Source organism: Ciconia boyciana, chromosome 16, assembly GCF_034638445.1.
Source record: "Ciconia boyciana chromosome 16, ASM3463844v1, whole genome shotgun sequence".
NCBI classification, from domain to species: Eukaryota; Metazoa; Chordata; class Aves; order Ciconiiformes; family Ciconiidae; genus Ciconia; species Ciconia boyciana.
The window spans coordinates 13322584-13337520 of record NC_132949.1 but is presented as its reverse complement, the minus strand read 5'-3'; the positions used below and the strand labels follow the sequence as shown (position 1 = coordinate 13337520).

Below are 14937 nucleotides of genomic sequence, written 5' to 3'. Positions count from 1 at the left end.
GCAGCGGCACCGCGGGAGGGCCCGGGCGAGGCCGGCGAAGGGGGGGTTGCTAGGCACGGTGGTTGCTAGGCACCCGCGAGGCGCCACTAAGCACCGCCCCTCAGCGTACCTGCAGGCAGAGAAGTTCCGATTGGGTACACCCGGTCACGTGAAAGCGGACGGTGGCCGAGCCGGGCCCGGGAGCTGCGCTTCAAGGGGCGGGTCGGCCGGAGCGGCCTCTCGCTTCTCATTGGCTCATCCGCATCACATGGCGAGGGGGCCTCTTGAAGCCGCTGCGCGCCTATTGGCGGCGGGAGGCGCCCGGCGGGGGCGGGGGAGCGCGCTCGGATGTGGGCCTTGGCGCGGGCGCTGCCGCCGTCGCCGGTTTTCGGCCTTGCGCGGCGGCTGGCGACGGGCAGGGCCATGGCCGAGGGCTCCTCGGCGGCGCGGCCGGCGCGGCGGCCCAAGGACGTGCCGCGGCACGTGTGGGCCCGCGAGAGGCGGCGGAGCGCGGGCACGGGCCTGGCGGGGCCCAACACCGTCTACGTGCAGGTGGTGGCGGCCGGGAGCCGCGACGCGGGCGCTGCCGTCTACGTCTTCTCCGAGTTCAACCGGTGAGTGTGAGGCCGCGGGGCGCTCCGCCTGGGCTGGGACCGGGGCCGGGGCCGGGGCGCCCCGTCCAGGCCTGCCCTGATGCCCCTTCCCCTCAGGTATCTCTTCAACTGCGGCGAGGGCACTCAGCGGGCCATGCAGGAGCACAAGTAAGTGGGGAGCACAACCGGGGGGGCCGCCCTGGGGCTGCATCGGTCTTTGCTCACCCCCAACCACCCCCATCTCGCCCCTCAGGCTGAAGATCTCCCACCTGGACAGCATCTTCCTCAGCCGGGTGGCCTGGGCCAACGTCGGTGGGCTGCCAGGTGAGTGGGGTGGGCTGGCTGGGTGTCCCAGTGGCAGCCTGGCACTGGTTTCTCTCACAGGGTCCAGCCATAGGCAGCAGTTGTCTAGGCCAGAGGTGGTTGCTTTGCAAGCTGCCTGATGGGTGGTGTGTGGGGTCTCTTATGTAGCGGTGGAGAGAGGAAACGCGCTGTCAGAGCGGCTGGATTGCACGTGGAGCTCTGCGGTGCTTCCAGCTGCAGTGTGGTCTCCGCAACAGTGCATGCGAACACGTGGTGGAAGAGGTGCTGCCTCCCCAGCGTGCATGGCTTTATCTTCCCAAAATCGTCTAGCGTAGAAGGCATTACCAGTGTTGCATTGCCAGCAGGGAGCTGTTTGTGAGTCAGACTAATTTGAGTTCAAAGGGACCTACAAAGGTTTCTGGCCCTCCCCTGTCCTCAAAGCAGGGTGAGATTAGAACAGGTCACTTAGGATCTTGTCCATGAAAATTCTAGAAGTCTCCAAGAAAGGAGGAGATTAACAATCTGTTCAGGTAACTTGCTCCAAATTATGACTATCAAGATTTCTAGATATTTTCTTTATCTGCACTGATAAGTGACTTGTTGAAACTGTCACAAAGCTGAGGCCAAATTGAATTTGGATCAGAGTTCAGTTCTAGCCTTCATGGAGAGGCCCAGCACTCCTGGGCACTGAGAGGGATCTTTCTTGTGTGATCTACCAGTGGTTAGTGAGGCTGTGATAAAGCTGTTTCTCTGCTTTCTTTTAGGTATGATTCTCACGTTAAAGGCTATGGGGCTTCAAAGATGTGTTTTCCTAGGGCCACCAAAGCTGGTAAGTAGGGGGAGCTTGCAGAAGGGACAGCAAACTGTTCAAATGTTAAAGCTTACCTTGGAATTGGGGGAGCTGGTATCAAAGGAATGAATCATCATACAGGTGTAAAATGCTGGTTTGAGGTAGTGCCAGCCTGAAGGTTCTGCCAGAAGCGCTGGCTTTAAAAAGCAAATCTCTTCAGTTACGCACAGGACAGCATCAGACTTCTCCTTAAAACTGTCTTGTCAGCTAATATTCTGGTAAATCATGTGTTGGAAAAAGGGGTCCTTTGTTCTCCTATTTGCTCCCTCCCCATTTTCTTCTAATAGAAATTTGGTCTCTGATCTCCTGCTTAACCCGATCCTTGCCAGCCTAGTGCCATGTCTAGGCTGAAAATTTCCAATCCTCAGCATTGTTTTATTTCCTTGCAATATCTGCTGACTAATTATATTGATGGAACGGATGGGGAGAGTGGTTCTTTATTTTTCTTTCTCTTTCTAAATGAGTAATGCTCACTGGGACACCTGCCCAGTGCTTTTGGGCTGGCTGTGTGCTGCCCAATTTTTGCCTGACTGGGTGTTGAGCTTTTGACTTCACTGAGAGTAACTGTAACTCCTGAAAGTGGTGCTTGTAATTGCACTGCTTGGGCACAGCCTCCTGATACACTATCTCTTTTCCAGCAAAACTACTTGAAAGCGATTCGACTCTTTCCTGGGCCCCTAAAAAGGATGGATTTAGGTATGTAGGTCAGTGATGTGTAGTTAATATGAGCTTGTAGCTTCTTTTTGTTTCAGCTGTAGCCAAGGTTGCATTGAACAGTACCAACTTCAGAATAAATGCCTCTGGTTTAGATCCACTCAAAGAAAGTTTTAATCATTTGTTTTGATCTGATACACTGTTCAAATCCATCACAAGAACTTCCTGGAAGAAAAACAGTGTTTCCAGCTCTGTTTCTGGTAGGCCACTGCCACTCTGTCTGACTAGTAGACAGTATTTGGTTCTAAAGCACTGTAAAGCAATTTGCTTCCAGAGTCTGCCAGTGAACTTTTCTTGCTGTGGTATCATGGACTACTTTTTGTGGATGATGGGCTTTTAAGAACTTTAATTATTGATGGTTCTTTGCAGTTGGGCAGAGAAAGTGAAGGGGGACATCCAGCAGGTTTAGTTTAAGAAAGGAAAAAGATATTTTCCTGATTTAAATTCTTGTAGAATATGAACTTCTTATGAAGTTTCTAATGCTGGTTTCTGATCTTTTTCCAGCTGTGCAGTTGCACACAGAGCCTGAGTATAAGGATGAGACGATGACAGTCTACCAAATACCTCTTACAGGTGAGCATATGACTCTGTAGTCAGACAGGAGAAGCACTTGTTCAGTAACCATGCTTAAGGTGGTTAAAGGAGAGGCTTCTGTTTACAAGCCTGAGTAAGGAGAGGTTTATTAATTTGCATGTTTTTCTCAGGAGAAGGATCTCTTTCAAAGAAACAAGGCCTGCTGAGTCAGGGCCTTGTTTTGTTCCTTTAGGTGTGGGTGTATAGAATAACATGTGAAACATCACTGGATTTGGCTTTCCTAGCCAACTGAGTTTTCTTACTGCCGGAAACTGTGATACTTAGAGTACAGGCACAAACTTGACAGAGTTTAGCAGTTTTGAGGGAATCTGAAGGACTTGAATGATGACCGGCTCCTGAAATAAGTGACTAGAGTATACAAGTGTGAGGGGGGGCGGGGAAGAGCTCTGTATTCTGGTGCAGTTTAAACATGACTGTCATGGAAGAGGGAATGCTATTCATGCTTTTCTTATCTATCCCTTTTGACTGAGTGATCTTTGTCTGGTTTTATTGGATTTGGGACAGGAAAATCACTAGCTGCTGAAAGTACGTTGCCTCAGAGTCCTGGAGCATCAACCCAAGGTGGAAATAGCCCTAAAGGGGACACAGGACCTGGATCCCCAAGAGCTGCACAGCAAAGCTTGGAGGAGGGCAAGGGAAAAGAAAGCCCAAAGAAAACAGGTGAAAAAATGGAATGACCTTTTAAACTTTAATGAAATAACGCCATATTAAGGATATGCTTTTGTCCTCAGAGCAGTTTGCTCTCTGAAAGTGAGGTCTGTAGAGAAGCTCAGCTGAAGGATTATATGGAGCAGAATGAGTTCTGGTGCTCTGGAATTTGATGCAGAACTAATGAGGCCTAGAAATTGGATGTGATTCCTTCTTGGGGTGTGATTAGTCCCTGTAGTAGTTTGCCGTTGGCTGGAGTGGGTGCTCCAGCCTTCGTAATTTAATTACAAGTGGATGTTGGGGTTGATTATTTTTCAGTCCTGGGCTTTGTTTTGGTTTCTTGTAGCTGAAACCGTGGGCTGTCTGGCCTTAGGTGCTTGTAACATTTTGCTACTGGGCTCCAAGTTGGCTGGATGATGTTGTTCCTGTCAATGCTTTAGCAAACATTGACACATTTTGGCTTTAAGAAAAATGATAGTCAGTGATGATTCTGAATAGTTTTGCTTCTTTTTACAGGTGGTGAACAGAAGTGTGCAAGCAGGCATCCCGATCTGGTGATGGCTTTCCTTTGTAAAGTAAGCTTGGACATAAAGATCTCTAAATCAATGTAGAATAGAATATAGAATAGAGTATTTCAGCTGGAAGGAGCCTACCACGATCATCTAGTCCAACTGCTTGACCGCTTCAGGGCTGACCAAAAGTTAAAGCATATTACTGAGGGCATTTTCCAAATGCCTCTTAAACACTGACAGGCTTGGGGCATCGACCACCTCTCTAGGAAGCCTGTTCTAGTGTTTGACCACCCTCTCTGTAAAGAAATGCTTCCTAATGTCATTAGGACATTTCATCTGGCTAAATAGATTTAATTTGAGATAGCATTTTCAAGCAGGACTTTGAAGTTATTTTGTGATTCTACTTTTCAAAGGTCAGAGTAAAAGCAGCATGCATAGGAATGTGTAAAAACTAGAGACATTTTTTTAGAAGTGCTCTTTATAGAGCAGCCAATTAAGAGTATACAGGTTCTATTCTTGCTTAATGCTTACGGTAGGGAAGTCAGGTCTGTCCTGCTTACTTCGCTAAAGAAGGGAGCAAGAAGCAATAGTGTGATCTTGGAAACCAGAAAGTCTAGTAAAAGGTTTTTGGGGGTAAATTAGACTAGTGGCTGTGAAACTGAAAAGAAAAACAAAATTCCCTTGGCTTGTGGGGAAACACTTAAACTGGAAGTACGTGGATCTTGTTTCCTGGTCCTCTTTATTTGGTTGATAATACTGTTTTATTTAACTCTTTTCAGATTCACCCAAAGAAGGGAAAATTCCTAGCAGCTAAAGCACAGGAGATGGGCCTGCCAGTGTGAGTACAGATCCCAGTCTGGGGGATGGGGCAACAAACACCAGGCATGTTGATGTTGGCGAGCTAAATATTTCTATGGCCTTGTTTTCAGGGGAACTCCAGCCATTCTTCCCATAATTACAGCTCTCAAAAACGGGGAGAGCATCACTTTTGAAGGCAGAGAGGTAAGATATATCTGTGCTTTCTGTGGCTTTACCATCCTCCCTCCTTCACTGGGCTCCCAGGGTGACAGTCTTTTTGTGCAGAACGTTTTGCCTACCAATATGTATTGGGACATGTGGTTTGTGGGTTTTTTTGTGGGTTTGTTTTTTTTTTTTTTACACCCATTCTTGAGGCAAGGGTGGGATGGATACCTATTCCCTCTCATCCCTGCTAAGAGGTTGGCATGGGTTTTGCTTTTTTTGAGCTTTGAGTGGCTACTTTTGGTTAGTGTCTGGTCCCTGTTCCAGCCCCAAGTTGTTGCTGAATGTGGCCCCTGTGGGGGCCATGTCTGGGGCTGTTGCAGGGTTATGATTAGGGAAGTATGCTCTGAAACTAATTCATTTGTGAATGTGGCTGTATGTCTGCTATTTGTCAGAGCTTCTTTGTCTCCCCTTGTCTAGCAGTGAACAGGTCTAGTGGAGTTAATCCCTGCATGTTTTAAATCTGGGTTTTGAATGCCTGTGTAGCTATCACTCCCTCCTTACTCTATTTGCACCTCTTAGACCAAAAGAAGTTCAATGGTTCCTGTGTGCAGGGTCTTAATCTCTCAAACACTAGCCTGAAGTGAGAGACAGAGCCAGCTCTGGCCATGTCCCAGATGATCTGTAAGTGAAGATCCTAACCTGGGAGATAGGATTGACATATCTTTGCGTCATAAGAATTTCACAAAGCCTTTTTTTCTTAAGCACACTTTTGCTACCATCTGAATCTGCTGTGGGGACCTAGAAGCTGCTAAAATTCCCTTCCTTGCATTAGGTTGTGGTTTGCTCTGAGATCAAGGTTGGGATTTGTTGTTACACAGCAAAATGCAGACTTGTGTAATGAGAACAGAAAGGGAACAAGAACTGCACTGTCTGGCTTTGCTGAGCATTGAGAGAGCCTGCTCTAGGGGCTGTCTGATAGAACAGCTGCCAAAAGAGTCGAAATAATGATGCAAGAAGGGCTGCGTTTATGGTTTGATTGTGGTGTGATCTTTGTGTACCTGCCTGCAGCTCTTTCCTGAAGAACTGTGCACACCTACTGATCCTGGCCCAGTGTTCATTGTGCTGGAGTGTCCTCATGAGGGCTTTGTGGATGCCGTCTGTGAAAACAAGACCTTCCAAAGGTAGTGGGGCTGGCTGCCCTGGAGTGTTTGGGGGAAGACATCTGTGCTGAGCTTTGCTAAAGAGAAGTTCTTGATCTATTCTAGATGTGTTGGTTCTTGTGACTGATATCTGGGCTGTTTGGCGCTGTTAAGGAGCTATAGATGCAAGAAAGGACTGGTGGTGCATTTTGAGCCTTTTAGGAAAGGCAGGCCTGTGCAGGACCCGTGGGGTTCTGTAACTGTGACAGGCCTGTCTTCCCTCAGGGGCCTCCAGGGAAGGAAATGTGCACTGGTGTCTTGACTGGGGAGCAATGTAGAGACTGCCGCGTCCCTGTGCGGTGGAAGCCTGGACTGCATGTAACGTCTCTGTAGGGCTTGTGCAGAAGCGTGTTAGGCTTCTGAAAGGCTCTGCAGATGATGTTGCTCTTGGAGGAGAGGGACTGCCCTGGGGGGGACAGTGGAGGTGTTAGCAAATGGCAGGCTTGAGCCTTCACGGAGCCTTGTGCTACTGTGATTTGGAGCCTAGAGCTCCTGGGCTGTGCTCTTAAGATCTGTGCTATGCCTGCTTCAGCGGGGGGCATCTCTGGTAGCACCAAGATGGGAGAGGGGAGGGGATGCCAAGGTGATGGAGGACTGAAGCACAGGTATTCTTTTTATATTTGAATGTGCCCCAGGTACCAGGAAGGACTTCCTGAGAACCAGGTGGCCTTGGTTATTCACATGACTCCAGAGTCAGTGCTTCGAGACAGCCGCTACCAGCAATGGCTGGAAAGGTATGTGAACTTCTGATTAGTTGGTTTCATGTCACTGTTGGGGGTGCAGCGTGTTCTTATGGTGCAAATGTTTTTCCCAGAGTAGAAATAGGTGTTGGCTGGCAGCAGAGCTCTGCTGGCTCAGATGAGATATTAGCTAATGGCTCAGGTGTGCACATATGACCAGCTCTAACATGGGGCTGAAGCTGTTGAGCATTTTATTGTCCTTTTACAGATTTGGACCTGGAACTCAGCACTTGGTGCTCAATGAAAACTCTTCCGCGGTGCACAACCCACGCAGCTACAAGATCCAAACTCAGCTGAACCTCATCCACCCAGAGATCTTCCCTCTGCTCACCACCTACCAGAGCAAGGTAGGCCAGGCCCTGCTTGCCTGTGTACCTCATGCCCCTGAGCAAAGAATGTGTTTAATGTCACTCTTCTCCCTGTAGGAAGAAGAGGCTGTGTGTAGCGTGCCCATTGTGCGAGGAGAGTGCCTCTTGAAATACCACTTCAGACCACAACAGGAGTGGCAGAGGTCAGTGGGAATCTTTGACTTACCAGTTTTTGGGTGTTGGCTTGAAGCAGCTTTTCAGTGTGAGTCTGTGCTGAGGGAGGATGGTGTGTCAGCATCCTTTGCAGATTCTTACTGGCAGCCTTGCTGGGGTAGCTGCCAAGCTATCAGCTGTGTCTTGAGGGGTGTGTTCCTGTCCTTGAAAGTCTCAGGCAAGGTGTAGGACTTGTGGTGTAGGACAGATGAGTGAACCACTGAAAACACCACCTCACCATAGGTTTGGAGTGTTGTTTCTGTCCCTTGCTCTTCTACTGTCATGTGCTCCTCTGTCCTTTGCTTTGACATCATATTCTGTGCACCCAGCCTTGCCTGTGGCAGAGCAGATGGTGGCAGGAGAGACTTTTTGGGGAGCCCAGTAAAAGTCTTATCAGGCTTTCTGGGTCTTCAAATGGTATCGGAGCTGAAAGCCCCAGGTGGTTAAAAAGTTGCAGACTTCTTCACTGGTGCTTGCTTTGCAGGAAAGTAGGTGAAGCTGCTCAATGAGGATCTTAATGGCAGGGGACCACGTGGTGCAAGGGGGTACCAGCTACCATGGCTCAAATTTCTGGGTCTGGGCAGAATAGGAGGACCCAGATGCCAAGAAGAGTTTAAGTTTCTCTGCTTAAGGTATCTGAAGGCCTGTAATGCTGCACATGCTCTAATGCAGGACCAGGACACAGGTCCGTTATGCTTTTGAGTGGCACCTGGAGCCCCTCTGGGCAGTTGTTCCTCTTCCAGGAGTCTCCGTGCTGCCTTGCAGTGCCCTCTAGTGTCTGACAGCTCTCTGGATCTAGACAGCACAGGGGAGCATAGTGCTATTCCAGGAGCTTCTCCTGTTTGGTGGAATGATTATTTCTGTGGCATGGCTCAGCCCAGCCAGGCCTTTTTGGCACACACCACACTCGTGGATGTATCTTCCCCCACCCCTCAAAATGGAACTTGGAAGGAGCATTTGACCCTTTGTTGTAAGGCTGTTTTGGCACAGTAATTTGGCACTTTGCTCTGAAAAGTGCTGCCTTTTCAGTTCCTACCCTGCCCCATCCTGATAATGGCCTGTTCTTTCAGAGATGCTGTGACTGTCTGCGATCACGATGCATTTGTTAGTGAAGCCTTGGATCTCCCTGACTTCCAGACTCGTGTGAAGGAGTGCAAAGAGAGCCTGTCTGCTGTACCAGGTAAGGATCAGCAACTTGTCTTGGATCAGTGTAATCGGAAGGAGGAGGTCTTGGTGACCCACTGCTTTAGAGCCCAGACAGAGCTGCGAACAGGCAGTTTTCCTGCTGCCTGAGAGGTGCTCTTAAGTCCTTCTGGAGCTGTACAGAGGACAGGCTTAGCACAAACGGAGTTAGCTTGTTTCAGTTGGATTTATGCAGTCTTGTGCTTCTGGTTTTCTAAAGCTGCTAGGTTTGGGGATTGAGTGCTGTTGGGGGCAATTAGAAACAAAGCGCCTGTGTGTTATTTCTCTGAGTTGACCAGAGCTCTGCTTGTGTTCCATGCTGTCATAGCAGCCACAGTGCCAGTCCCTATGTCTGGGAGAAGTCTTGCTGTAGAACCAGCTCCCTGTGGGGCACTCTCCTCTGAATTTCAGTTTTCCTGTTGGCAGTGAGGCTTTCATGGTATGACACAGCACCGCTCACTCACTGTCTAGATCCTGATTCTGCGGAGAGTCAGGGCACTGTAGAATGGGGCAGGTCCCTCTTGAACTGCCAGCTCTGTCATGGGAAATAAGCAGAATCCTTGTTTGCCTGCCTTTGGATATGCAGTTATCCACTGTGGTGTGTTTTCTTGGTGGTGCTCGTCCTGTCTTCCCTTGAAAACCTTGCTGCTGTAGGAAAGCCAAAGGCTGAGGGGGGCAAAAATGAACGTGCTGGACATGTAGACTCTGGAGTTACTAGGCTGTTGAACTAAATGGTGTCTGACTGGGCAGTATGTGGGTAACACTTACTTACAAATCTTTGTTGTCTGTTTTCTCCAGGAAATGTGGGTGCTTATCCTGAAATTGTGTTCTTGGGAACAGGATCTGCAATTCCAATGAAAATCCGAAATGTCAGTTCCACACTGGTAAATACCAGGTAAATCCCAGTGTCATGTATTCTGCTTGGAGAGGCTCAGTGTCTCAAGAGGCTGTTGCCCAAGGGCTGTTTTGACCAGTGTGTTGTTGACACAGGGAGAGTGCCCCTATTGTGGAGTCTGTAGGACTTCAGTTTCAGGCACCTGTCTCTCCGTAGGTGGGGAAGACTTGAGAGCCTCCTGTAAAGCCAAATGTTTAATGTCTTCTTTCATTTTACCATCTGCCCCAAGGGTGTGTTCAGCATCAACACAAGACCAGAATGAGCTATGTAGACAGAACAGTCTTTCTAAAGCCTTGGCTAGTAGGACTGGAGTAGCATTTAGAGGTGTAAGCACTGAAAGCGCTCTGCCTTCCAACCCAAAAGATCCCCCTCCCTGAATGGGCCCTGGTTAGAGCTCATGCAGTGGCTGCTAAATGTCTTTGTCACTTGTCTTGCCAGCTCCACCCGATCCCTGCTCTTGGACTGTGGAGAAGGAACCTTTGGACAGCTCTGTCGCCACTATGGAGAGCAAGTTGACCAAGTGCTGTGTAACATAGTAGCTGTGTTTGTGTCTCACATGCATACTGATCATCATTCGGTAGGTTGAGTGTGCTGGAAGGAGAAGGAGTTCTGTGCAGGCATGCTCTGCTGTTTGGGATTCAAATATAGCTGCAGCTGATGAATGTGGGCTGCCCTGCTGTTAAGGCTGTACTTAGCCTCTGCATTCCCCAGGCACTTCCCCAGGCACTACTGAATCTTTCTGTGTTTCTGATCCCCTCTCCTTTCCTGTTAGGGGTCCCTGCAGACTTGCCGGGATCATCCAGAGTTGTAATCTTTTAGCAATGTCCAACCCAGCTTCCTTCAGTACTTTGCAATAACAGTCACAGACAGACCAGTTGGTCTATTCTAGATTGGGCCTGATAAGGGCAGGCTGTTTGCTGGTCTGTCTTGTGTCTGGAAACCACACTGGGTCTGAGATGTTGGGTAGAGACTTTCTGCTCTCCACCCTTCTTTTGGGAGCAGACACAGCAGCACTGGGAAGGGCTGAGGGGCTTGTGTTGTGGGCTGCTGGCCACCAGCTTGGGGGCATAAGCAGCGACAGCGTTACAGCAGCTCAACAAGTTGCAATTATTGGAAAAGCAGTAATCATATATTACTGACTATAGGTTTTCCAAAAACTGCAGCTTGCTGAGCTGGGGTAGCAGTGTTGCCACTTATGCCCCAGATATTTCTGACTACAGCTTGCTGTCTTGTTTGTTCCCTTTGCAGGGGTTGTTGAACATCCTGATGGAGAGGCGGAGAGCTTTTGTAAGTTGTACTGTTGTTTCACTGCCCCTGAACTTGCCTTGGAGTGAGGGGAGGGGAACTTCTGAGTAGTGGAAAAGCACCATTATTTCCCTAGGTATTTCTTCTTTCTGATTTGGTATATCTAATACTGATTTTTTTTCCCACCTGCCTTTGCTTTTCCAGGCAGCCCTTGGTCAGGCTTTCAGCCCTGTGTTTCTGGTAGCACCTGAACAGATCATGCCTTGGCTACACGAGTACCACAACCACTGTGAAGAGATTCTCGGAGACATCAAGTGAGTGTTCTGTGTGGTATGTGGAGAGCTGTCCTTGCTGGGTCCTTATTCAAGGCAACCTACTGTCATCTGTTCCCCACACGCCTTTGTTGAAGGCGACTCTGACTCCTTCCATAGTGTGCAGAATTAGGATGTGCAGTTTGCAAAGGGGAGGACAGGGTTTGGTACTCAGTTGTGCTACTTAATAGAGGCTTACATGCAGGCTTTCCTTTCCCTGAGGAAAGGGGAGTTGGGCAAATGAAAAAAGATTCCTGGAAGAGAGAGTATTTGACAGTGGGGAGGAAGTGTTTGGATGAGTTATTGGGGCACTGGATAGTGAAAGCAAACTAGTGAAACCAAAAGGGAAAACCACATGGGTGTACAAAAGTGTCTTGTTTGTAAGGTGCTGAAGTGAGAAGGAGAAATAGGCTGCTTAAAGATAAGATCAGGTTTTACTTTGTACCTGCCCTTAGTTCTCTCTTCTCCCCTCCCTCACAGAATGATTACTTCCCAGTCTCTTGTGAAAGGCTGTGAGAACATCAAACCTAAAGCCAAATGGTTTGTCAGTTCTCTGTTAGAGAACTACGACTTGGCTGAGGTAAGCTCACGATCTGGCAGGGTCAGTTGATATAAGGGGCAAGAGGGGACCTGAGGTCTAACACTTGTATCCTTGTTCAGTTTCAGACTTGTGAAGTCCAGCACTGTAAAAATGCTTTTGCATGTTCAATGATCCACAAATCTGGCTGGAAAGTAGTCTATTCTGGTGACACAATGCCCTGCATGGCCTTAGTGCAAATGGGTAGGTGACAAAAGCCCTCTGCTTGAAGAATCGCTTGGAGAAAGGTCTTGAATTGTTAGTATCTGAAGTGGGTACCCGCAAACCCTTGGTGCTATGCCTGCAACATGAGGGGCTAAGGGGAGGGAAATAAGAGTTCATGTAGGCAGTTGAACTAGTCTATATTCAACTGAAGGTTGAATATATGATTATTTACACAGGGAAAAATGCTACCCTGCTGATCCATGAAGCAACACTGGAAGATGGCATGGAAAAAGAAGCAATAGAGAAGACACACAGGTGGGGTGTGTTCTGCTGTCTACCACTATTAGGAAGGTGAAGATGCGGAGCTGGGCTTTGTCCTTGGTGGAGAAAGACCCAAGTCCTGTAGATGGCTCTGGTGTGTGTAGAGCTGTTCGGCACTAAAAATGGTGTGTTGCTCATTGTACCAGCTCTGTAACTCTCACAGTTCCTCTGAATGTCCCCAAAGAGATATAGGGAAAGCTTTTTAAGTGGACAGTGGTAACTCTACAAATAGACTAGCCCAAAGGAAAGGTCCTCTGCTCGATTACATTTCAGGACTAATCTCAGGTGGTGGTAGAGTCGTCATACCTCCCCCCCAGCTAACCGCACAATTCAAACTGAGCGCTGCAACCAGTGATAACTCAGCGCTGCTCCCAGGAAAAGTGGGGAGACCTGAGAGCAGCTTCAGAATTACATGTGAGTGCAAGAGAGCTGCACTTGCTGGCACCCCTGGGACAAGTATTTTAATAAGCCCCTGTCCCCAGTTTGTGGAGCTCTTAACTGTAGAGCTCCAAGTAATGAGAGCTGCTTTCCTGCACTCAGGCACTCCTGCACACAGGTTGCCAGAGGAAGAGGTGCCTGGGCGTGCCTGCAAGGAGCAGGGACACCTTGTGTGCAGCAAGTGTTAGATGGTATCTAGTGTTGGCTGTTGGTGTGATGTGACCATAGATGCAAAGCAGCCTGCCTTGCCCTGTTGGAGGGGCAGTGCTAGCCAGCCTGTGTGTGACCAGGGTACACAGCGCCGTGTTCCTGTTCCTTTTGCAGCACAACCTCCCAGGCAATTCAGACTGGGATGAAGATGAATGCAGAGTTCATCATGCTCAATCACTTCAGTCAGAGGTACGCCAAGATCCCGCTGTTCAGTGAAGACTTCAGCGAGAAGGTTGGAATTGCATTCGATCACATGAGGGTAAGTTGGGAGCTTTGAGCCAGACTGTGGGAAAGGTTTCAGTGTTACTTTGGGATGGCTGCTCATGAATTAAATTCCACTTGTAATGTTGTATCAATACACCATCTCCTTCTGAAGGGTAATCTCCTCTGAAACAGCTCCTTCTACTACTGGCAGCAGACATCACCAACGTGGGGGAGAATGGGTGGCACAGAGTGAGACAGGTGCTGATGGCTCTTGAGAACAGAAGTCCACTCTTAACACACTGGGTACTTGCCTCATGTTGCTTCTATTCTGTGCACTCTACTCCCAGCTGAAAACCTAATTTTGCTTCCATTCCCACTCCCTTCTCAATTGGTGTGGTGCAAAAGACATCCTGGAACCAACAGCTGCTGCCATTGGATTGAACGCAGTTGTAGCAGTGAGAATAACTCACTAATCAATCAAAACTTGTACAGTGTCCACATAATTTATTGTAAATGTAAAGAAAATGTAAATAACTTGGTGTATGGGATCTGTGGACTGACTGCTGTAGGGTTGAAAATTATGACCTGCCTGATAGTGTAAATGTAGCTGAAAATCATCAGTGAGGTTAGGGCTCTATCAGGGCTCCTCTGTGCTGGGTGCTGCACAGAGGAAGAGGAGGAGGCAGTGCCCTGCCATCTGAACAGGCAAAAGACAGGGGGTGGGGGGGTGGGAAGAAGGAAGACAAAAACCAGTTGTCACGCAGGTGTTCCTTGGTCTGATGTATTTCAGGTGCGTTTTGGTGACTTTCCAACCATCCCGAAACTGATCCCACCTCTGAAAGCTTTGTTTGCGGGTGACATAGTAGAAATGGAGGAGCGGAAGGAAAAACGGGAGATGCGCCTTCTGAAGGAGACTGCTATAGTCTTGGACAAACTGGCTGACGGTGAGAACAAGGAAGCACTACGCCAGAAACGGAAACAAACCAAGAACTGTCAGGAACTACCCAATAAGAAGCTTAAAACAGTAAACTGAAAGAAACATGGTTGAGAATGCTCTGCTCTGTAAGAGGTGCCTTGCTCTCTGCAGGCCTTGGGAGCACGCAGTGCCAAGGGCTGCCTGCAGGCACCGTGGAAGAAGAGGCTGGCCTCAGCGTCTGGGTTTGCTTGGTCATCAGTGGATCTCCATGGGCTGAAGCTACCAAGCATGCTGTTAGCAGCACGAATTCTTGTGGTGACAGTACCTGCCCATACGGTTCCTATTCCTGGGTCTCACCAGTCCATGTGTCATTTTTCTTTTAGCCAAAAGTTATTCTCTGAACTGTTTTAATTTTTGGTTTTATGCTACAATCTATTGATAATGTAACAGCAGCAGTTGTGACCTTTGCAAGAGATCTGGTTTGAGAAGCCCTTGAGGGGCTGTGGATTCACCAGAATAAGGCGAATAAGGTCTCTGAGTTATGAGGAATGTAACTAGGTATCAGAACCCAGCTCATAGGAGGAAATTTCACAATAAAATGGGACCTAATTTTTAGGTTAATTTAGAGATGTGAATGCTGCTGTGTTCCTATTTTATTTTTGTTTTCTCAGCTGATTTTTTTATGAGATCAGTTTTCCAAGCCCTTTATTTAGAATCCAAATAACCTACTCACTGTTGTACAGGAGGCTGTGTTTTCTCTAGATTGCTAATGAAGACTTAGGGAGGGAAAACAAATACCAAATTGCTCCAGAGAATGACCTTTGTTGGCTGTTTCTGCCATTACCTGTTCCTGCAAA

The 14937-nt window shown here is 48.3% G+C and overlaps 1 protein-coding gene across 1 annotated transcript; it reads left to right on the top strand.

Annotated features, from left to right (window-relative positions):
* Window positions 1–283: 283 nt before the first annotated feature.
* Window positions 284–14730, top strand: ELAC2 (elaC ribonuclease Z 2). Its single transcript, XM_072881276.1, has 24 exons — window positions 284–593; window positions 690–740; window positions 826–896; window positions 1640–1704; window positions 2364–2421; window positions 2944–3012; window positions 3538–3693; window positions 4198–4256; window positions 4973–5031; window positions 5123–5195; window positions 6225–6337; window positions 6991–7089; window positions 7304–7442; window positions 7521–7606; window positions 8687–8796; window positions 9597–9693; window positions 10132–10270; window positions 10942–10980; window positions 11143–11252; window positions 11730–11829; window positions 11910–12030; window positions 12228–12306; window positions 13075–13219; window positions 13955–14730. Exons 1-24 carry the CDS (start codon window positions 328–330, stop codon window positions 14195–14197), a joined length of 2547 nt encoding a protein of 848 aa, XP_072737377.1. The 5' UTR covers window positions 284–327; the 3' UTR covers window positions 14198–14730.
* Window positions 14731–14937: the final 207 nt, after the last annotated feature.